This window comes from Dryas octopetala, chromosome 3, assembly GCF_963921425.1.
Source record: "Dryas octopetala chromosome 3, drDryOcto1.1, whole genome shotgun sequence".
NCBI classification, from domain to species: domain Eukaryota; kingdom Viridiplantae; phylum Streptophyta; class Magnoliopsida; order Rosales; family Rosaceae; genus Dryas; species Dryas octopetala.
Window position 1 is genome coordinate 14,298,509 of NC_141368.1, and position 24,774 is coordinate 14,323,282.

The following is a 24,774-nucleotide window of genomic DNA, read 5'->3' on the forward strand; positions in this document are numbered from 1 at the left end:
GTTAGGTGAGCGGGAAATTCTCCGCTCTATGGTGAGCGAGTGATCATTTTTGTATATATATATATATATATCTTTGCATGCAGTTGGAGTAGCAGATCGAGATCATATCGATATGTCCAAGATCATAGATAGATAGAGACACCCCAAAAAAACAAGGGACAAAAGATCACACCTATCAAGAATACGTACAACACAATAAATATTTTGCCAATCTCTTAATCGAGTGAAATACTAAACACTTGACTGTTTTATTAAAAAAAAAAATTTTAAGCAATCTTACTTTTGGTGAAGACTGTAACACCTAACCCGGCCTTCCTCAGGCTTTATAATAGTAAAGATACAATACAGTACAATGCCATCCAATAGGACCAATTAATACAAATACAATACAGTACAATACCATCCAATAGGACCAATTAATACAAATACAATACAGTGCAATACAATACATGCAATATAGTAAAACTTAATAATACAGTAGAATCCAAGTACCAAACGAGCCCTTAGTATTAGCTATAGGCCGGGTACTAGAATATTTATTCTTATTAATTAATTATTAGATGATGATTCATATATCACTCACAGGGATGAGACGAGAGTGATGAGAGCTACGGTTCTAACGGAAATTCTTCCCACACCAGATGGGTAGCAAGCGGGTTGGGTGACTCGCTTTCAGCCTTCAGACAGTCTTGGTATTGAGCCTCCGAGTATCTCTCGCAAAGTCTGTTGTTGCCGTTGTTCAACAGAGCCACGACGTTGTTAGCCATTTCATTGTATTGGAACGACTCGTCGGAAGAATTCGACGTTCCGTCAGGCTCGTCGGCCAAGACGATCCAGTTGCTGGGTACGTCCCGCTTCCAGAACTTATTCGAATAGAAATGAGACTTTATGCGGATGTTCTTTCCGTTAATAGAGATCAACTCGAACCTCGCCGTTTGATCTCTTTCTTCCTTCTCGAACTTCAGACAAAGCCGGCTATCATTAATTACCAATCGGACGGGGGCAGAGGTACTTGCCATTGTCGCCCTTGAATGCCGCATACTGTGGCGGAAAAGTAGGCGCCATTGTCAATTATTTTCTCTTCTCTGTATGTATATGATCTCGGTGATATTGATATGATTTGTGCTACTCCAACGGCATGCAACATGCATATATATAGAAATATAAGGGAAGCCTAGCTATCAATTATAAGACAAGGTTGGTGTGTCACATTAATTATGTGGAGATCCATTCTCGCTCATTTTTCATATTCTATTATTGACGAGGACCATTTTCCGTTGGATTAATTTTTTATATGAATCAAATAGATTTGTTTTTCTTGATAGGTGCGTGTGGTTTTTTTTCCTTTTTTTTTTGTTTTTTTTTTTTTATGGGTTTCTCTATCTATCTAGGATCTCAAAAAAAAAAAAAAAAAAAAAGGTGCTTAATTTATAGGCCAGTAGTGCTAGATATACCACATTTTTATACCATAATTTCATACCACCTTATGTGGCAACTTACATGGCATTCATACATTGGATACTAAAAAATAAAAAGAAAAACTCTGTCCAATAAAGTAATGACACGTGAGATGGTATAAGAATGTGGTATAAGAAATGTGGTAAGTATAGCATTATTCTTTATAGGCCAGTCTATTTTATAGATACCTTATAGACTAATACTACATTAGTTTTTAAAAATTGACTTGAGGTTCAAAATATTATTGTCCACCTACCACTTTGTCATTTTCTATTTCAAAATTGCCCTTAATATTATCCTCAAAGTAATAGGATTTAAATCTCACAAAAATATATATATGAGGAGTACTCTAAAACTAACTGGTTAGCAAGTTAATACAAAGCTAACCATGCTTTTTGGACCACCACATAATTAATCTCATAATCCGAACCGTCAATTATTTAGGTCATACTTCAAAGATCATTATTACAAAAAATTAACTAAATTGGAAATCATTTAGTTATCTAATTGAGATCAAATAAATAGACGATCAGTTTTTCTGATAAAAGTATATAAATAGTTGTTGTTATAATCAAATGACTAAATGACTTCAGATTTTGGAGATTTTTTACGAGGGTGATCTTTGAAGTAGAGCCTAAAAAATAAACGGTTTGGATTTTGAGTTTACATTGTGCGGTGGGCCCAACAGGGTGGTTAGCTTTGTATTAACTTACTAACCAGTTAGTTTTAGTAGGTCCAATTTTGGGCGAAGCCCAAAATCCCAGAACTAAACCATAACATAAATGCCGACAAACCATCGATCGATTGGTACAATTGAAATGTACCCATAAATTTATTTTTTTCTTTATTTGATTATTTTCTAACAATTATGCGCGGAATTAATTGCAAACAAGAATAGTGACACAAAGTTGCAGAATATTATAGAAAAGAAAAAAATGACATGGGAGGCCTTCTAAGAAAATGTTGAGAAAGACAAGAAGATGCCTAACGGCCACACGTGCTCCCACGTCACCCAATATAAATTGTCCACGTGTTAGGCTTAAATGACGCCGCACGTGCAGGGGCGTGTTGAGAGAAATCTCACATTGAAGATGTGAGGGCCTTGCTAGTGGCTTATAAGGGTTTGGGCTACTCCACCCATTGCCAATTGATTTTGGGTTGGATGCTCTAATTCTATAATGGTATCAGAGCTTGGTTATCTGCGGGTAAGGCCCAACGGCCACACGTGCTCCCACGTTACCCAATACAATTTGTCTACGTGTTAGGCTCAAAATCTCGCCACACATACGGGGGCGTGTTGAGAGTAATGTAGCGCAATGTCCCACATCGGAAAACTAGAGCTTAGCATATGTGCTTATAAGTCTTGGGCCTCTCCACCCATTGCCAATTGATTTTGGGTTCGATGCTTTAATTCTATCAGACTCTTGCATAGGACTCAAGGCTTTCATTTTTGCATAGAAGTTTTGATGCATCAAAAGTTAACAACGTGTGAAGATGTCCTACACAAGTATTATCTTCGATATTTTTTAAAAACATATCATATTGATTACCTTAATGTTAGGAGATAATGTGAGCCAAAATTCAAAAAACAATGAAGGATTATATAGGTATTATATGATTATGTTTTTTTCTTTAAATAAATTATTACTGATGTGTCATGGGTTTTTGGACCTCATTCTACAAAAGTGGATTTGAGTACAAATTAATCTAAAACCTTTTTGGTTTTAGTCTGAGTGACCGTCTAAAATTGGAGTACTTAGGCCTAATTATCTCAAAAATAAATGTGGGCCGGGTGTAATCCAAAGTCAAGATGCATGTATTTGGGTTTTTATCCATTTATGTGAAGAAAAAAAAAGTGGAACTATAGTGCAGTACCTGCCCATTGATGGTGTAAATCGATCACATAAAGCTCTAATCTATTGGCATGATTAATTGATGTCGTTAAAGTTCAAAAATTTCCCTATGCGAGGTAATTAGTATGTTAAAAGTGTATTAGTCAGGACCTTATTAATCATAACTCTTAATTTATAGCACTTTGTAGTTGCATGAAGTGGTTACATATGAGTGAGCGTAAAAATAATGAATCATACAGTTACTGTCCCTAAAAAGCTCTAGGTAGAGCAACTGTTGGAACTTAATTTCTGCATAGTAATCGCACAAAGTAAGAAGTCCCACTTTATAAGAGAAATTCATAGATAGTTGGCACTCATTGATGTCGTACTCGTACAGAGCTCTATCTTCTCTATCTAGCTAAATTCCATGAAACTGCATTATATTACCTGTCTACCTACAAATTGAAGGATGATTAAAGCCTCCAAACTTGACTCTACCAGTCGACCTACAAATTGATCGTAACATCACTATCCAAGTGCATTATAAGTTGAATGATTCAAGGCTTTTGCACTCAAAGTGTGCAGCGCACTTTTTTTTTTTGGTGAGAGGGTTGTGCTAGCTGCAAACACTGTCATTATGTTAGATTTATTATTTTCTTCACTTGCCACCCACCCGTTTGAACTAATAACCTAAGCTATTCAAAGTTCAAACACACACCATGCACTAACTAACTAACTAACTCTCTCTCTCTCTCTCTCTCTCTCTCTCTCTCTCTCTCTCATTAATTCCTCATGCACCTCCGGAGGCTAGCAGCTAGCTAGCCAACCTGCAATCTTGATCGACTCTATAGGTAGGCAAGTGGAACCAATAACTGCTGTACAGAAATTTTCCATCCCTACGGGAATTTTTATACCTGCAAGTGGTACCAATCTTGACTCTACATAGTACTCTACAGGAATTTTTCCATTCGTAATAGTGAATAAAAACTTTAACTATTGGGGTGTCGATTAGTTTGAGTGGAAAAGCTTTTAATCATTCAACTTATAATGCACCTGGCATGGATAGTGATTTTACGATTAATTTGGCTAGCTAGCTGCTAGCCTGCTATCAATACGGTGCATGAGGAATTAATGATGAGAGAGAGAGAGAGAGAGTTAATGCATGGTGTGTGTGTTTGAACTTTGAAGTGCTTAGAGCATCTACAACAGATTCAGCAAATTAATGTCTTTAGTTGCTCAATTAACTGTGCCACGTTGGATAACTCATCTCCAACAACCTATGCAAATGAACTCTTTAAAATAGGGACCCAAAGTTAGCTCTTCAAATATTAAAATATTATTATAATATTAAAATTGAATGAAATTTTAAATTTTGTCTAAACAATAAAAAAATAAAAAATAAATAATTAATAAAATTGAAGAGTTTGTTGGAATTCACAATTTTTAAGTAAGAAATTTAGCTCTTCAAATCGCCACATGGGTCAGCAAAGTAAGATTTGAAAAGCCAAATTTAAAAAGTATGTTAGAAATGCTCTTAGGTTAATTCATACGGGTGGGTGGCATGTGAAGAACATAATAAATGAAACATAATGACAAAGTGTGCAGCTAGCAAAACAGTGTGAGAAAGACTAGAAGATGACACTTGCATAAGAAGCAAATGTGTGCTGCACACTTTGAGAGCAAAAGTGTGTTGCACACTTTGGGCAAAAGTGTGCTGCACATTTTGAGTGCAAAAGCCTTGAATCATTGAACTTATAATGCACATATATGGATAGTGATGTTACGATCAATTTGTAGGTAGACAGCTACTAGTACAACATCAATGAGTGTCAACTACCTATTAATTCCTCTTATAAAGTTGAACTTCTTACTTTGTGCGATTATTCTACAGAAATTAAGTTCTAACAGTTACGATTTAAATATGTTAAATCCCTTAAATTGTAAGATTTAAATTTATGAGATTAAAATCTTATTACTTTTAGGTTAATATTAAGGGCAATTTTGGAATAGAAAATGACAACGTGGCAGCTGGACAATATTTTTGGACCTTAGTCAATTTTGAAAAACTAATGTGATATTAGTCTAGGTAGACATAAATGGACGGGCCTCTAAAGCACCTTTTTTTTTTTTTTTTTTTTTTTCAATCTAGATGCAGTTTTAGCCATAACACATTGGCTTAATTTCTATATTTATTGTCTTTCTTTATTTATTTTTACTTCCCATTTTGCCTTTTAGCTGACAAATTAATGACAAGTTTTAGAGAATAACTTCCCTGTCATTGCGATGTCAGGTCAGATTGCTGACATGGTGTCTGTAACGACCCAATATGATTTCTTAGAGATTTATAAAGTGTTGGGCCTTTCCACCCATTGTCATTGATTTGGGTTAGATGCTTCAATTTTCTTCATGAGACTTGGTAGAAAATACAAGATCCCCTCTCCACATAAAGAGAAATATCACTAAATCAATATATAGCTAGTTGGTACACATCATATTATAAAGACAAACAAAGACTAAACTCAAAACTGAAATATAATTACAAAGATATATGATGTAGTAATATATTTGTTTACATTTATTAAACTAAACAAGTACACGAGATGGCAGGAGCACTACTACAAAAAACGTAATACACAACGGATTTTATCCGTTGTGTAAGTTGCCAAAATATCGTCGTCTAATCGACCGACGTCTATTGGGGTACCATTACACAACGGTTATTTTCCGTTGTCTTGATTACATTAACACAATGGTAATTACCGAAATACCGTTGTATATACATCCTAAAAATCCCATGGTTTAAAGGCTATTGTTGTTGAGTATATAACTACACAACGGTTTTCTCCTCGAACCCATTGTTTTATGTTCTCAAGACAACGGTTACGTTTACTAATACATGTATTTTACAACTATTTTATTTATAAACACGAGGTGAAATACTCATTCACACAACGGTGTTTGGATCCTAACCGTGGTAGAGGTCATTCTAAAAATAGGTGTATAAGATGTGTATATGTCTTTCATACTATGGTGTTTATATGAAACCGTTGTCTTCATTACATTACCACAATGGTAATGACAAAAATACCGTTGTATATACATCCTAAAAATCTCATGGTTTAAAGGCTACTGTTGTTGAGTATATATATACACAACGGTTACGTTTACTAATACATGTATTTTACAACTACTTTAGTTATAAACACAAGGTGAAATACTCCTTAAAACAACGGTTTTTGGATCCTAACCGTTGTATAGGTCATTCTAAAAATAGGTGTTTGAGATGTATATATGTCTTTCATACTACGGTGTTTATATGAAACCGTTGTATTATGAATTTAAGAACATTATATTTTAACTATATAACCGTTGTGTAAGATACTAATTTCAAGTTTAATTAGATGTCTATAGATATTAGATACATCGGCTTTCTAAGGTTTGTGTGGTATTGTTATGGATTATACAACGGTTTCTAATATTGAACTATTGTAAGTTAATGTTACAGACAACGATTTCGTCAGAAAAATTGTTGTAAAATGTTCCTGTTTACATTTGGTTCACATAGGCACGCAGTACCTGAAATAGCTAGCTAGGTGTTTTTGGTACAACACCATTGTTCCAAGTAGCATGTTTCCCTTTATAATGTTAACATTCTTAATAAATTATACATTAATTCACAAAATCACAATTTGCTCAAATTTAAACTAATCCACAATAAATAAGGATTTTGGAATTGATAAAGTACCAAATATTAAAAGGAATTTCAAGGTAGCTAGTAATTGTATATATGTAGTTTACTCTCTAAACCCAATGCTATTCACACAACCAGCCATGCCATACACAAAAACCATCCATAACTCAAAAATCAACCATCAAGTTTCTAATCTACCAATTTGCTGCCATCAATCTAATCTAGCAATTAATTAAGCCTAGCTATCAATCTTGGCAACACCCACAAGAAGCTAGCAAAGTGATCAATGATATATATATACCCCAAGCTAGTCTAGCTAAACACATGGCCTACAAAATCAAGTTCAAAAATGCTATACGTCAAAAATCCACCTTCTGCTCGATCTACATATACTGCCCCACAAAGTTTGCCCATTCAGCTCGGACTTCATCGATATCTTCTTGGGTATAAGTATTGTCCTTCCTTCGCTCCCACTGAAACAAGGCAAAAATGGAGTAGTAATTAAAAAGAAAATTCAACTCAAAATAAAAACATAATGAATCCAATAAAGAAATAAACAATATGCCCCTTAGGTAAAAAAGGCCAAGACAACTCATGATATAAGTGCACAACTACATTAATTAAGAATCAAGCACACATATATAACCAGCAAAATGTCCTAAGCTAACTGCACCCAAAACAGAATCCCCCAATGGCCTAAAGAAATTGCACCATACCACTCATGAATTTGTTATTAATAATATAAGTGCATAACTACATTAATTAGAATCAAACTGAAATCAACCTCAAATTCACACAAGTGATCATCAAACATGGGCCTAGCTATATAACATGGTCACTTCCACAAGTTTGAAAGAATCCACCCAGTATTCCCAATCTGCATGCACCCAAAACAGACTCCCCCAAGCTAATTTGTTTCCTTTTATTCCTTTACTACATTTCCAATTTTTCAGCCACAAAACAAAGAAAAGAATTTCAACATTTCCAAGTAAAAGACAATTTTCATATCACTACTCAGAGTTCACATGACCAACATAATGCCAAGTTACTTATACTTCACTAATGCATACCTTAGTCACAAAAGCTAAGCTCTTATCTTCAATTATTTCCTTCATAAAACGCATAATAAAATAGCCACACTCCTTATCACTTGGCTGTTGAGCCCTAAATGCAAATAAACATTAATTAGAATGAGCACATATACAGTCCACTTAGCAATCTGTTATTTGAGTTTTAAAGCAAACTACAAACAAGCCAACCTACCGCCATATTTTTCCAGATTATTGCCTTACGCCCTTGCCTATTCCCTTGAGCATTGAAGATTCTAATCCCACTATCGCATGAAAAACCAAATGATTTTAACACTTGCTGATATATGTAAATGAACTTATAAACTGATGAGGCGTCTAATCAACTTACTTGTCCACCACAGTTTTCCATTCATCGCCGATCAGACGTCTTCTCATTGGGTCCATGAAATAGACATTCTCCTTGTCCGGATTGATAACAGTCAGCATCCAATGATATCTACACATTTATAATTCTCATTAAATACCTTATATGGTTGGAAATCAGTATTTACAATGACCACATAAATGATTAACTTACCCGGAATTGTAAGGGACCAAAAAAATCTTATCATCACGAGATCCAGCGAACCTATCTGCCAAGTACCTTGATCTTTCAGTTACATTTCCACACCCTATCGCACCAGTTCTCGCAGGGTCAACAAAACCAACCATACTTAGCATTTTTGACCTCTTTACCACATCGTAGAGGTGCCTAAAAAAATATTCCGTAAGTAATTGCATAATCTCTTTTGCTGGATATAAATATGTATAGAAAAGTAGTCTCATTAAATACCTCATGTAAACCACAATGCAGGTTGCTGATATTTCAACCATGCCACCAAATTGGACAATATCTTCACACAGAAGGTGGGTTTTACGAGTTGCCCCAAAAACATCTGCCTCTATTAAAAAGTTGATTGTCTGAACATCATTCAATACATTTTGTGCATAAATGCACAACAACTTCAGTGGCGTAGGCATTGTTTGAAGATTCAACACAATCCCTTTCCCCCTATATTGCTTCTCGCCCTTTCCTTTGGCACGTTTCTAGGTTAAATTATCAATATATGTTAGAGGTAGCTTTTAAAAACACCCAAATCAGTTAAAATTACAACAATACAATTAGGTGAGACATAAAAACATACCTCTTTACCAACTTCCTGCTGATTCTGATATGTTACAAGATTTTTCGGCCATGCTACAATTGTCCCAACAGCTTGACCAACAGTTACTACTTCGTCTTTAATTGGGATGGGAAGCAAAACTGAGTCATCCAACGAAGTATAAATTGCAACCCGCAGGCATCCCTCTGCCAAAGGAACACCATGCAGTGTCGGTGGGTTGGCATCGTCAACTTCAAGTAATGTAGCGTATGCAACAATATTTTCAAGTGAGCCAACAGCCAACATGCATTTTTTCTCCTGTGCAAATAGCCAAGATAAAATAGAAGTTAATTTAATGACTTTCACAACAAAAAATTAAGGCAATTAAACGTTGGGTAAGCTAGGATGAAATATATACCTTCGAAACACTATTCTTGTCACTCACATAGTCTAGGTCGACACAGTCAGCATCCAACATGTTCGTGTTGTGCTTCTCCTCCTTTGGATCATCAATCTTCTCCATGCCCATATTCTCAATCTTCTCAATTTCATTCTCCTCATTTATCTCTATTTCTTTCTCCACATTCATATCAATATTCTTCACAACTTTTTTCTCCACATTGGTGCTTGCCTTATCAGAGCCATATTCAGCAGTATGGGGAGTTGGGGGAGTAAGGGGAATAGGGACTAACATTACTGGGGTTGGTCTCTCAGCCTTGGAATTCTTCCCTGCCTCTACTGAATTCAATTTATCCATCCAATATTTTCGCTCCTTTGCTATTATTTTCTCTCGCTCTTCTTCCATTATCTGTTTGACACTTTCTCTTATTCTCTCTTTCATACTCTTTCGTGGAGGGAAGTTAAAGTAAGAACTGGGCTTCACATAACCTCCCACAGCTCTAACTCTCCCTGAGTGCTCAGGGGTCCCTAATGCCATTGTTAGCACATCACTGGTACCAGAAGTAGATAATGTCCCCTCAGATACTTGTTTCCAAATCATCCTGCAACCATACATGAAATATAAATAATCAGGGACCAATAAAGCCAAGATAAATTAAATTATTAAAGAACTCAACACTTTCAAATCTAACATTGGCAGAATTATAATCAATGGAATATCTATAGCTTACTTACAATTCTGGCAGCAGTCTCAGCTACTTTTGCATCTGGGATCTTCCCATTTTTATCTTCATGTGCTTTAATCCAAAGGGTTGCTCGATCAAACCCCCCCTCAGGCATTGTTTTCATCTTTAAAATAACAAATAAATGTAAACACTAACCAGTTCATGTTTAATAATCATTGTACCAAGGCAGTTAAAGTAAACACTAACCAGTTCATCCTCCAAACCAGCATACCCTTTACGCGATAGTCTATGATGATACTCATGCTTAGATTTCCTCTCCACTTGTTCCTCGTGAAGTTGCTTCAAAACAGAATATTTCCACACATTGAGTTATATACAAATTTAAAGACAACAATTGTACGAAAATATATGTAGAAAGTAATAGCTTACCCCAAACTGATCTGTAAGCCTATGTAGCACAAACTCCTTCCAATCTGACTTGTCAATAGATTGATAGTCTTTAGGAGGATCACTTAATAGCTCAGGTTGATCTTTGTAAGGGAGAACAAATTTACATGTCAGCCTAGACTTGAATTCTCTCCACTTATTTGATGCAGATGCTAACACCATCTTCTTACATTGAGGACTCAGCACAAAAGCCATCTACAATCAATGATGTACTAGTTAAATAAATGATACTATATAATGTTTTAGTTAAATGATGTACTAGTCATATAAATAACCAAGTATTGTTGCTTACCTCTACATTTTCCCAAATTTTATTTTTCATATCCTCCGTAACATCCTTCCACTTCTTTATGGTAATTGGGATCTTTGTACGTGCTAAAGTCCCAATGTAAGACTGCATTTCGGTTGCTGCCTTCCCATGTGGCTGCCCTTTTGAATTAAACTCCACCACTTTTTTGACTTTCATTATTTTTCGCTTTACAATGCGATGCATTGTAACCATCCCCCTTTTCTTCCTTTTTCCATTAACTGAGCTATCTGTGGTAGCAGTGTCCTTTGTCACCTTCGATTCAGTTACAGGAGGCTCAGCTACCTTTGATTTAGAGGTTTTCTTCTTCGAGGAAGCCACTCTCTTTGGCGCCATTGTCTAGGATGAAATGAAATGATATGAAACAGTTTGTAAATAGAGTATATATTTAACTAGTAAGAAGTATATATAATAGAGACAATACAAAGATCGATTAGCACAGTGTAACTTTTGCAAGATAGATATGTAAATGGAGGATCTTGTAAATGGATCCTTGTTTAATTTTCTAGGGATCTTATAAATGGATCCTTGTTTAATTTCTAGAGACCTTGTAAATTAGAATGAACAACCTCTTCTTCCTCCAAAAGAATTCAAAAAAAAAAAAAAAAAACTTGATCCATGTTTAATTTTCTAGAGACCTTGTAAATAGAGGATCTTTTGAGGTTTCAAAATTCACCCCGAGCTTAGTGATGACTTTTTAGAACTCAACTAACAGTTCAATGGGTTAAATTTTCTATTATAAATGCAAATAGAAGATGGCTTGAAGATTGAGGACCGGACCTCCCCCTAGAGGTCCGGACCTCCAGAACCCACCTTGAACCATAAGGACCGGACCTCCCCTAGAGGTCCAGACCTCCAGTATCCCACCTCTTCATTTCTTTTTGTTGTTTATCCCACAAACCCCACGCCACACTCATACTCATCCTCTTCTTTTCTTTTCTTTATTCAAATGCCCTATCACTTCCTTTTCCTAATTAAACAAACCCACACCTTCACTTCATTTACTACTATGAGACATACTTCATTTTCAGACCAAGTAAACACTCATCAAAGGCAATGGCAGTGTCATAGAGATATATTTCAAACAAATCCTTCAACTTAGATTAACAAAACTAACCTCTACTTGCCCGTAGTTTCAAATAAATTTCGTATAGTCTTTTTCCCGAGGAACCCTTACTTAGCCTATCTTGCAAAAAATGTTGTGAAGCACCTGCAGAACCAGAAATAAAAAAACATTAGAAATAATTCATACATGCAGAAACACACTTAAGAACAAATCACACATTAAAAATAAATCACACAATCATTGCCACACCAAAAATAACCAGTTACCTTATATAAATGCCATTTTGATGCTACTTATCAATCCATATACCCTCACCATCAGGTCTAATGCAGTTTGTAGGATTGTCTCTAACCATTTCATCCAATGTCTCAATAGATGGCAGGCCTCTGGTAAAAGGTTGATGGTCAACCATACTATCCCCTAACTCATCATCATTATAATCGACATCATTGTAATTTCTATATGGGGTTGATAGAACAACAGACCAAGCAGCATCTGCAGGGTCTTCCACGTAAAAGACTTGACTCACTTGTCTTGCCAAAACAAATTGATCATGCTTGGAACCTATCCTACTAAGATTGACCAAAGTAAAGCCTAGATCATCTATTTTAATTCCATTTGTACTCTCAACCCAATCACACTTAAAGATAGGTATCCTAAACTTGAAATAATCAAGTTCCCATATTTCGTGGATCACCCCATAAAAACACATATTTGTAATGATGGGGTTTTTATCCTTCGCAGATGCAACTTGCATTGTCTCCCCTTGCCAACACACGCCACTGTTTTGAACAGCCCGAACGTCATCACGAGCCTTAGTATTAAAATGAACCCCATTAATGGAATAACTTGCAAATTTTGGGACTTCCATGCATGGTCCATCAGCTAGCCACCTCAGCGTGTCTGGTATGTCATCAGTTTCACAATTGAGTTGAGATCTAACCTGTAAGGATAAGCATTCTAATAAAATACAGGAATTACTTACATACATTAGTGCATCCTTTGAACAAATTAAACTTACTCGATTCTTTAACCAAAGAATGAAATTGTGATTGTGCTTATCTTGCAGCCACTTGTCATTTTTTTTGAACCTAGGATTTGTAGCCTTTAAATAGCTCATATGATCACTACACAAAATTTGAGATTCCTCAATTAATATTGAGAATTCAGCTAATCAAAGACATAATTAATGAAAAGACAAAGGAAATCTGGGATTGTCTTACGCGATATAAGGTGTCACTTCATCTGTATTCTCTAATACAAACAGATGAGCTTGGTCCAAAAGTTCACGATCAACCCTATGTATAGAAGCACCAGATAAGGCCATACATTCCTTAGAAGATCCTTGATTGTGTCTTGATGAGATTCCAATTGAACTGCCAGTAGAAAGATGTTCAGAGCAAAATTCTAAAGCTTCTTCGGCAATATAACACTCGGCAATGCAACCCTCGGGTCGATGGCGATTTCGAACATACCCCTTTAGCACTTTCATATACCGTTCAAACGGATACATCCATCTGAAGTAAACTGGTCCACATAACTGAACTTCTCTAATGAGATGCACCGTTAAATGAACCATAATATCAAAAAAAGATGGTGGAAAGTACTTTTCAAGCAAACAAAGTGTAAGCACTAGATCTTGCTGCATCTTATCTAGTATAGAAGCATCCACCACTTTACTACATATAGAATTGAAGAAGAAACAGAATCTGGTTATAGCATATCTCACAGGCTTCTCCAACACTGAACGTATGGCCACATGGAGCAATTGTTGCATGAAGATATGACAATCATGTGACTTCATTCCAACAAGTCTTAAATCCTCCATTGATACCAGACTTCTAACATTTGAAGAATAATACTCAGGGACTTTCATACCAAGAAAGGATTTGCATACAGTTCTCTTCTCTTCCCTAGACAGATTCCAACTTGCTGCAGGCAGATGTGTTCTTTTTTCTCCAACAATAGGTGCTAATTCAGTACGTACCCCCATGTCCAGAAGATCTAAACGAGCAGCAAGACCGTCTTTTGTTTTTGTAGGAATGTTCAACAATGTACCGATAATCCTATCGCATACATTTTTCTCAATGTGCATAACATCGAGAATATGGCGAACATGAAGAGATTTCCAATATTCCAGTTCAAAAAAGATTGACTTCTTCTTCCAACATGCTCTTGTGTCACCCTCCACATGGTTACGAGGCCACTTTTTTTTTTTTCGAAAGGCAAGAAATTAAGACTATCCACCTTTGCCAATACTTCCTCTCCACTTAATGGCACAGGAGCTGGAGAAAGTTCTTGACGATTATTAAATGCAGCCCTTTGATTTCGATAAGGATGAAATCGTGGTAAGAATCTTCGATGGCCTATGTATGAGCATTTATTATCGTGGACCAACCTGTGGGGTTTTGTGTGTTCTCCACATATTGGACATGCATTATATCCTTTTACGACACAGCCAGATAAGTTACCATAGGCTGGAAAATCGTTTATTGTCCACAACAATACAGCCTTTAGAGTGAAATACTCTCCTTTGTATGCATCATACACTCCTACAACTCCCTTCCATAAACTTTTTAAATCATCAAAGGTGCTAGGTAAACGTCTATATCATTTACAGGTTGTTTAGGACCAGAAATCAATAGACTCAGCATCATGAACTTTCTTTTCATACACAACCATGGTGGAAGGTTATAAGTGACAAGTAGAACTGGCCAGCAACTGTATCTACTGCTTAAAGAACTATGGGGATTGAACCCGTCAGATGCAAGTGCGAGCCTAAGGTTTCTAGGGTCTTCAGCAAATTCAGGCCACTTATAGTCCACTAACTTCCAAGATGGAGAATCTGCAGGATGCCGCATCTTACCATCTTTCACTCTTTTATCATAATGCCAAGTCAAACTCTCAGATGTTTTACTAGACTGAAACATCTTTTTAAACCTTGGGATAATGGGAAAGTACCACAACACCTTCGCAGGCACCCCCTCCTTAATAGTTGAATACCTACTTAACTTCCACCTTGACACATTACAGTTAGGGCAATTAATCTCATCTACATACTCATTTCTATACAAGATGCAGTCATTAGGGCATGCATGTATTTTCTCATAGTCCATCCCTAAAGCACACAAAATCTTCTTTGCCTCGTACATAGATGTGGGTATGTTATTACCTGATGGAAGAAAATCTCCAAAGGCAATCAAGTAGTCAGTGAAACTTGCATCACTCAATCCATGCTTCGCTTTCAAATTGTACAATCTTACCAGTGCTCCCAACTTGGTGAATTTATCACAACCAGGATACAAAGGTTCATCGCCATCCCCAACCAAATTAATGAAATCGTTAGAATCATTTGAAAATTCTTCCTCTTCATTATCTCCCATATCCACTGTTTCGGAGACAAAATTATCTTCTTGTTCCTCCACACTTCTAGCTGCATTCGCAAATGTACTAGAAACTTCTCCGTGCCATATCCAATTTTGGTAACTTTGGTCAACCCCATTAAAATATAGATGATCCCTTATAACTCCAATCCCAAATTGTCTCATATTTCCACATTTTTGGCAAGGACAATGAATGAGGTTTGGGTTTCTAGCATGCTGTAATGCAAACTTGAAGAATTCTTGAATCCCTAACTCATATGCCCTTGATCTTCTATCCGCATATATCCATGACTTGTCCATCTTTGACTTGTCCATACAAACATGCATGTCATTTATAAAATCATACCAAATATTGACTCTAGTGAAAAAAAAAAAATACAAAGATAAACTAAACACAACCACTATACCATTGAACATGGGCATGCAATTGAAAACTAACTGGTCTTAGTAAGATTGGTGTTTGAAACCTAGTAAGATTGGTGTTTGAAACCTAGGCTTTAGGTTCGGACCTCACTCTTGAGGACTGGACCTCCAGTAAGATTAGTATTTGAAACCTAGACTTGAGGTCCGGACCTCACCCTTGAGGACCGGACCTCCAGTAAGATTGGTGTTTGAGATCTAGGCTAGAGGTCCGGATCTCTCCTGTGAGGACCGGACTTCCAGTGGCGAACTCAGTTTTCTGACAATATGAAGCTGAGCAACCAAGACTAAACAAAAGGAAACAACATTTTGAACAACCAAAATACTGATTCAACTAAAACCAAATCAATAAACAAACCCCATATCAGTAAACAAAATCAATAAACCCATATCAGTAAACAAAATCAATAAAGATCAAGCAAAATAATAAGCACATTTCAGTAAACCCATATCAATAAACCCATATAATTTACAAAATCAATAAACAAACCCCATATCAGTAAAACCCAATAAACCCCATATCAGTAAAATCAATCACAAACCAGAGAATTTAACACAACCCATGAATATTAACTAAACCCAGAAAAATACACCAAATTTTTATCAAGCCACAATAACTTCACCCAGAACTAGAACAAGAATATGAGAGACAGAGTAGGTGAGAGAGAGGAAATCAACACTAACCTGCAGGCTGATCTAAATTAGATATTTCAAGCTAGCACAATGCATCTTAAAATTATACACCTAGTTCAGTCTTAGTAATTTCCTCAATTGAAATAAAGCAAACACAATGGAGTAAATGAACTTATATGGTTTCTATAGGGTAGGGGAGGGGTAGCAACTTTCCACTTCAATATACAATTACTTACTCATAACTATTTTTCTCATCAAAATCAAACATTCATTATAATGAGTAACAAAAGTTAATCAATAGCATCAAGAAATCAATATAATCCTTTCAATAGTCTACAAATAAAACCCCTACCATCAAAATAGAAGAAAACAAGATGCCAAAACCAACAAAACGAAAAAAAAAAAAAAAAAGGGCCTGATGAACTCACCTTTCCAATTCAATCAGCAGCCTAGCTATTTTCTTTCCCCAAGCTCAACAATATCACCAAATATCACCAATATGAACTTCACCTTGAGCAAAAACACAAAACAAAAAGGTTTAGAAGAACCTCAAAGAACAAAAATCAGATATGCACAAAAAAAGAAAGAACAAAATCTAATGAGGAAAAAATCCCCCAAAATCAAACCCTATATCAACTGTACCTGAATCGGAGTGCAGAGATGCGCGAAGATGATTCAAGGGAGTGCAGAGATGGCCGGGCGATGAGGAATGGGTGGAGACGATGAGGACGGAGATGGAGATCGGTGACGTTAAGAGACGTGCAGATGGAGAGCAAGGGACGACGTCGAAGATGGAGATTGACGCGTGATGAGGACTGAGATTGATGCATGAGAGGGAAGATCGATAGGTGAAGCCAGAGGACTGAGTTGAGGAGGGAAGATCAATTGTTCAATGAGGACTAAGTTGTGGGCTAAGTGTGTGTGAGTTTCTGAAAGGTGAAGTCAGAGGGCTTTGACCCAAAAAGACCTAAGGCGCGCGATATATTTCATTAATGCGGTCATGCACTTTTCAAATACAAAGACCCGCAAAATTTTATATTTTTGTGAAACTTGCCCAACACAACGGTATTCCCTAAAACTATTGTCTGTTAATTGTTAGGAAAAATTATCAAACCAAATACCATGGGATAATAAACATTAATATAACGGTTTGTTAAAAACCGTTGTGTGGTAAATTAAGATAACGGCAAAAATACAAAACGTTGTCTATTGACCGATGTCTATTACGTTTTTTGTAGTAGTGGAGATAGGATGGGGCCTTGCAGGCATGCTAACCTACGAGAATTTTTACACATTATTTGTTTAAAAACTACTGTAACAATTTCAAATCAAAATTCTAAGCATAGAGAAATTCGTGTATGAAAACATAAGGTTTTTCTTTATGAAAACATGCAGAAAATGGCAGTACAATGTGAAATTCACTATAAATCCATAACAGGTTGGATTTGAGTGATTCTTGATTCTAAAGAAAGATTATGATGTCTAGTTTCACACCCTAAAACAGTTTCATAAAAATCCGAGTAGGTTAATGCAAACATTAAAAAAAAGGCATGAGTAAGGTCAGAGGTTGAAAATAATCAAACAAGGGTTTTAAAACATGAAAACTTTTGGAGTTTCGAAATGCAACTTATCCTAACCATTCAACCATCATTCTAATCCTATAATTGATATTAAAGAACTTGAGAGGTTTTTTTTTATATTCCTTACTAGAATTTCCTTCGAAGGCAGTATTGGCTGCACTCCTCCTTCCTCTTCTCTTGAATTCTTGTTCTTTCTTGAAATTTTTTTCCCAAGTCTTTCTTTCTTTGTCTCTCTTTCTCTTTTCTCTGTTAAAAAATTAATTGTGGAAAGGGTTTGTCTAATTGGAGGTTGGTTTATAGAGAATGAGTTGTAGCCGTTGGAGGGAAACTGAAAAGTCACTTCTTCATGTGTTTGTTTTTGGCGTGAGAAAAGGTTAATGAAGTGGCTGGTCAGGCTTTATGTTTCCCAAGAAGGCTTTGATTGGCTGGCCAATCCCTTAAGGTCTACTTAAGTGAATAATTAGCCTATTGGACTATGATTAACAGCCCATTAACCAATCCAAGGCATTTCCTTGTTTTAATTCACTTAATTAAAAACCATATATCATTAGATTTTCCAGCCCTTTTATTTTCATTTAATTGAAAATATACTCAACATCTCTTAAGCCATGATTATCATTACACCTTACCTAGGGTTCAACCTATCCGGCCTCCATTTAATCAAGTAACCTAGGGTTTTAGTACTAGTTGTGCAGGCCGGTCAATTCTAGGGTTTCAAGGGTCAAACCTTTTGGTTCTAATTCTTTTGTCAATTACCAATTCTCAAATCTCAGATTTCCCTTCTCTACTTCGATTCTCGAGCCTTGTGCTTCTTAAAGGTTTGCCATAGACCATGGCTGCTTGGAATTGGGTTGCATCTCTGTGTCAGATAAGTAAGGCACTACCGAGGCCGTTCTTGATTCTGAGAACAAAGATCGGAAAGGTAAATCTCTCATTCAGCTAGCATTTTACTTAGTTTCTTATTTGTTCCATTTTCCTGTTTCTAGTTATCAAATTCTCTATGTTCGTGTTTGTGTGGCTTTGATTTGGTTTTGTTGAATTATTGGTGTGTAACTGATTTAGAAGTTAGAACCCTAAACCACCCTTTGTTCCTTCTTTGATGGAGAATATGCATATGCAACTTTTTGACGGAGAAGATGCATATATAATCAATCATATGCAGTCTTTTTATGGAGAAGAATTATTGTCTAGTTAATGAATAATTATTCCCATTATTTTACTCCTGTAGTTTCTAAACTAAACTTGATGCATCTGATAAACGGATTTGTACGTGGCTTCTCATTGTTAAAAGATATTATAAGAAGAACTTGAAAAGCTTCTTCTTGTGGCTTTGGGAGCCTGGTCTGGGAGTTGCTTTGTTTCTGTACTTGCCATTGTGTTGAAGTTCACAACGACTCCGAATTGAAAGCAGCATGAGTTCAACATCTTAGACAAATGTGTGTGTGCGCGCAAGCTCAATTTCTCAAATTCAACCATTAAAATTGAAATTTCACTGAAAAACCTGACCTTATTCCTCGATTGAAAATGAAATTCCCGACCTGGTCCTCGAATCAGAAAAGAAGATCAGATCAATCTAACTGCGAGCTAGACTTTGGTGAACAGAGGAAGAAATCTATATATTGCAGAGCTAGACTTTGGTGAAGAGGGAGAAGCTTCCGCTCTCGTGATACAGAGGTTTGCAATTGGCAGGTTAAGGAAAACGATGACTTTAATCGCAATGGAAGCAGACCTATTTTAAGTTTGGTCTGGAGCTTGAGTTTTGGGCTTAAGATTGTTTCTCATTTTGGGCTGCAAATTAAAACACACCCTAAATTTTACGTGGTCTGATGCTATTGTTTGTTTGTTCACTTGTTGTTTGCTGAACTACTGTTAAGAGTTATGTACTATGATAATCTCCAATGGAACAAATCGACCCATGTACTTGGATATTTGAGTTGCATTTCCTTGTATTAGAATATTAGCTTCAATTTATTTTGCTAATGATTTGTATAAACTATAAACTTCTTCATGGATTTCTTTATCTCCTATAGCTACCAGTGTTGGTAGCTGACATGTAGATACCAAACATCCTCAATAATTCTTCAATTTCTATACTCAATAATAATCCACAATAAAATCCATAATTACTCAATCACATCACAATTTCATCAACAATTATTCAAGCATCAAGATAAACATAATTCCTCAAATTCACTTAATAATCCCACCAAAAATAATAATAATCATTCTGCAAATCAATTGCCTAATCGTCAACTATTAACATCAACTTCAAATCATTCACGTCTTAATTTAATAACCTCCAAGCATAATCATCATTATTTCCATCCTCAAGGATTCAAACCTAAACTTTATCAAGTCCTAGCCAAACTAAATCCTAGCAAACAAATGTATACAAGCAACCAAACAAACAATCAACTATCTAATTTCACTCACTGTTTAACCACGTAAAAGACTGAAATACCCTTCACGGCGCCATTGCTCAGATCTCCAATCCGGCAGCATAACGGCATCGGGAATGAGATTTCTCGAGCCCGTGCACCTGTTAAGACCAAACAACCAATCAAACACAATCTAGATTTCACATCCGACAAAATTGGTCGAAAAGAGAATCGACCGTCACGCGCGATGGCTGCCAAAATTACAGAATTCACAAGAACGCACAATCGGACTAGAATTTCACCTCAATTGGTTCAAGTGGTTGGGAAGAGGCCAAATACACCGAGTTTGAGTCGTCGTCGCCGCTGCACACGGCAGAGTTCACGCTGGCCGAGGATGCTCAAACCTGAGTTTTTCAATTAATCAACTTTCAGCTCAAACCAAGGCAACCAATAGCGAGATGATGTCTAAGGGATCGATTTTGATAACTAAGTCGACGCCAAAAGTCGCCGGAAAAGCCAGAAAATTGCCGGAGAAGCCGTCAGACTCCTCAACTGTGATCTGCCGTTGCGAGGGGTTGTCGGAGAAATCGATGCTTGTCGTCGTGTTCATGAGGTTGAGAGGAGCCTTTCTAGGGTGGTGCGATGTTGCAACTCCGCCGGAAAAGACTAGTCGTCGTCGGAGGCCCGATCGGCCTCGAATTGGGTTCGGGTTTGGAGGGTTTCTGGGCTGAACGGTGCACATGCAAAGGAAGAAGGAGGGAGGAGCTAGAGGCGAGTTTGGGGAGCTTTCGTCCCCCTCCATCAGCCGCCGGACGCGCGCCCACGTGCTGATGATCGGCGTGGCAAAGGTGAAAGGCGAGAGAGACAGAGGCGCGGGGAGAGAGAGAGAGAGAGAGAGAGAGAGAGAGAGAGAGAGTTAAAAAAAAAATCTGATTTTGGTTATTTAAAAATCTCTTTGTGCAAAAATTACAAAATTGCCTTTTACTTCAAATACCCGTAACTCTCAAACCGTAACTTCGATTGACGCGTGCTTCGTGTCTACGAACTCGTGAATTCGAGACTTATCCAACGTGCCCAAAGTCAAAGACGAAAGCCCACTAATTTTAAAATTCAACTTTGGGTCAAGCCCAATTTAAAAAAAAAAACTAAATTAAAACTTTTTTAATTTCCAAATAAATTCCCAAAATCCTTAAAATAAATTCTTAAAATATTTAAAATAAATTTTTGAAAAATACGGGGTCTCACAATACATGCCCATCGATAGTGTAAATTGATCACATAAAGCTCTAATCTATCGGCATGATTGATGTCGTTAAAGTTCAAAAATTTTCCTATGCAAGGTAATTAGTATGTTAAAAGTGTATTAATCAGGACCTTATTAATCATAACTCTTAATTTATAGCACTTTGTAATTGCATGAAGTGGTTACATATGAGTGAGCGTAAAAATAATGAATCATATAGTTGCTGTCCCTAAAAAGCTCTAGGTAGAGTAACTGTTGGAACTTAATTTCTACATAATCGCAGAAAGTAAGAAGTCCCACTTTATAAGAGAATTAATTAAGAGATAGTTGGCACCAAGGAATGAAATTTCGAAAATTTCGGCGAAATTTAGCCGAAATTTTCGTTTTTCTGAGGTCTCGAAATTTTATCACATATCCATTATTTTTCGGTATTATTTCGGCGAAATTTCGGTAATTTCGGCGAAATTTCGCTTAAATTTCGCCCGAAATTTCGCTTAAATTTCGCCCGAAATTTCGAACTCGGAATATGTTCGTTTTTTAAAATTTCTCCAAATTTCGTCGAAATTTCGCCCAAATCTGCTGTGACCTCTAAAGCATGATATGCGATTTTGGTGCCGTATCCCGTATCAGATACACCAATGGATACAATACGCTCAGATACATATCTGAATCAACAGATACATGATTGAGTGGTTGGATACGCGTATCCTTTGCTCTCGAGATGGGTAATATGTAAAGATGTAAAGATTCTCAATCACACAGACTACCCATAACTCAATTCTTTATTTCTGATTTCTTCTTCTTCATCCCTGCGGAGTGTGGAGAGAGTCTCGAGAGACCGACGCCGATGACGCCGACGAGTGGCGAGTGGCGACCTATTCTCCTCTCATCTTGTGTAATTTTATCTGTTTCTCTACTTCTCTCACTAATATCTGGCCTCTCTCTCTGTAATCTGGCCTCTCTCTCTGTAATATGAATATCTGGCCTTGGCCTTGGCCTTGGCCTTGGCCTTATCCTTATCCTTATCCTTTTATCTTTCTAGTTCCTCACGTGCAAATGTGCACTGCATAGTCTGCATCAACTAATATCAATTGAGTCAAATGTTTCTACTTTTTCACTTTTGAAATATAATATTATAATATTCGACCAAAAAAAAAATATTATTATAATATTCAAATATAATGTTCCCAATAAACTTCCTCCTGACTATCAACATAGCAATGTGAGTGATATTGTCCTTTTTTTTTTTTTTTTGGTAAAAGATATTGCCCCTTTTTAATTTTAACTTTTAAGTATAAAATAAAAATAAATAATTTGGAAAACAAATGAAAATGAAAGAAAAAAAAAAAAGGAAAAAGGTTTAGGGTTGATTGAGGTTTGGAGACTTTGGGCAATTGGAAAGAAAAAAAAAAGTTTTCGTTTTCGTTTGGCCGTTTTGGTGTTTCGTTTAGTTATTTTTAAATCCTAATATATTTATATATAAAAAAGAATTAAAGATATCCTAAAGGGCCTAAACACTAATATCCTATACCATATCCTAAATAATATAGAGTATAGATTATAGAGTATATAGGGTTTAGTCTATAAATTATACAGTATAAAGAGTATTAAAGTATATAGAATTTAGTATTAAGATTTAGTTTATAGATTATAGAGTATAAAGAATATACTAATTTCATTTATTCATTATACTAATTTTATTTAACAGTATTTGCCCAGCGCGCATTATATTTACCTTATATCATATGAAACTTACTATATAATTTGGTTTCTTCAATATTTTTTATAAATGTAGTAGATAATATGTTAAATAAACATATAGTCAAGTTTCATTCAAAATTTCCGTATTTTGATAGCAATTTCCGTCGTTTTTGTCTAATTTTATCGAAATCGAAATTTCCTCGAAAATTTCCGTCGAAATTTTCATCGAAAATTTCCTCGAAACCGAAATTTTACTCCTTGGTTGGCACTCATTGATGTCGCACTCATACATAGCTCTATCTTCTCTAGCTAGCTAGCTAATTAAATTCCATGAAACTGCATTCTATTACCTGTTTACCGGCCTACAAATTGAAGAATATATAATGATTAAGGCCTCCAAACTTGACTCTACCTGTCTACCTACAAATTAATTGTAACATCACTATCCAGGTGCATTATAAGTTGAATGATTCAAGCTTTTGCACTCAAAGTGTGCTGCACACTTTTTTTTTTTGGTGAGAGGGCTGTGCCAGCTGCAAACACTGTCGATCATTATGTTAGATTCATTATTTTCTTCACTTGCCACGCACCCACCCGTTTGAACTAATTACCTAAGCTATTCAAAGTTCAAACACACTCTCTCTCTCTCTCTCTCTCTCTCTCTCTCTCTCTCTCTCTCTCTCTCTCTCTCATTAATTCCTCATGCACCTCCGGAGGCTAGCAGCTAGCAAGCCAACCCAGCTAGCTTGACTCTATAGTCTACCTGCAAGTGGTACCAATCAGTGCTATACTGGAAAACTTTTCCATCCCTACGGGAATTTTTATACCTGCAAGTGGTACCAATCTTGACTCTATATAGTCTACGTGAATTTTTCCATTCGTAATAGTGAATAAAAACTTTAACTTCGGGTATCGATTAATTTGAGTGCAAAAGCCTTTAATCATTCAACTTATAATATATGCACCTGGCAAGGATAGTGATTTTACGATCAATTTGGCTAGCTAGCTGCTAGCCTGCTATCAATTTGGTGCATGATGAATTAATGATGAGAGAGAGATAGCAAATTAACAAATCTGAAATTTGATTCGTATTAAAACTTTATGCAAAAATGATGGTCCTTGTCAATAATACAATATGAAAAATGTGCGAGGATGGATCTCCACATAAACGTGATTGTTTGATAATTAGAATAATTGAAGAGCGGGGACCATTCAACTTTTGTAGCAAGGTTGGTGTACGTGGCATAGCTATCCCTTATTATTATATATATGCACGTTGCATACAGTTGGAGCAGCACAGATCATATCAATATCATCGAGATCATAAATATACAGAGATCAAGAGAAAATAATTGATCCGATCCATTTATTAATTAA

General features: G+C 36.2%; 2 protein-coding genes and 1 pseudogene across 7 annotated transcripts; all 3 read right to left on the reverse strand.

Moving 5' to 3' along the window:
• Nucleotides 1-7,067: 7,067 nt before the first annotated feature.
• LOC147291191 (uncharacterized) lies at nt 7,068-10,091 on the reverse strand. Of its 4 annotated transcripts, none has more exons than XM_086235620.1 (8): nt 9,573-10,091; nt 9,197-9,472; nt 8,845-9,098; nt 8,590-8,763; nt 8,401-8,508; nt 8,245-8,314; nt 8,052-8,135; nt 7,068-7,454 (listed from the first exon to the last, which is right to left on the reverse strand). In XM_086235620.1, the coding sequence occupies exons 1-8, from the start codon at nt 10,089-10,091 to the stop codon at nt 7,365-7,367; spliced, it is 1,575 nt and encodes a 524-aa protein (XP_086091746.1). In that variant the 3' UTR covers nt 7,068-7,364. The 4 variants fall into 4 exon arrangements, 3 of the variants coding, with proteins under 3 accessions (XP_086091746.1, XP_086091747.1, XP_086091748.1); XR_015121078.1 differs by having other exon boundaries at nt 7,406-7,454; nt 8,052-8,145; XM_086235621.1 differs by lacking the exon at nt 8,052-8,135.
• LOC147291192 (uncharacterized) lies at nt 10,019-21,295 on the reverse strand. Of its 3 annotated transcripts, none has more exons than XM_086235625.1 (9): nt 20,756-21,295; nt 20,509-20,614; nt 16,924-17,005; nt 12,111-12,203; nt 10,979-11,332; nt 10,669-10,881; nt 10,486-10,578; nt 10,289-10,402; nt 10,019-10,155 (listed from the first exon to the last, which is right to left on the reverse strand). In XM_086235625.1, exons 5-9 carry the CDS (start codon nt 11,327-11,329, stop codon nt 10,132-10,134), a joined length of 795 nt encoding a protein of 264 aa, XP_086091751.1. In that variant the 5' UTR covers nt 11,330-11,332; nt 12,111-12,203; nt 16,924-17,005; nt 20,509-20,614; nt 20,756-21,295; the 3' UTR covers nt 10,019-10,131. The 3 variants fall into 3 exon arrangements, with proteins under 3 accessions (XP_086091751.1, XP_086091749.1, XP_086091752.1); XM_086235623.1 differs by having other exon boundaries at nt 17,138-20,614; XM_086235626.1 differs by lacking the exons at nt 16,924-17,005; nt 20,509-20,614; nt 20,756-21,295 and adding an exon at nt 12,326-12,436.
• Nucleotides 12,349-15,787, reverse strand: LOC147291193 (uncharacterized; annotated as a pseudogene).
• Nucleotides 21,296-24,774: the final 3,479 nt, after the last annotated feature.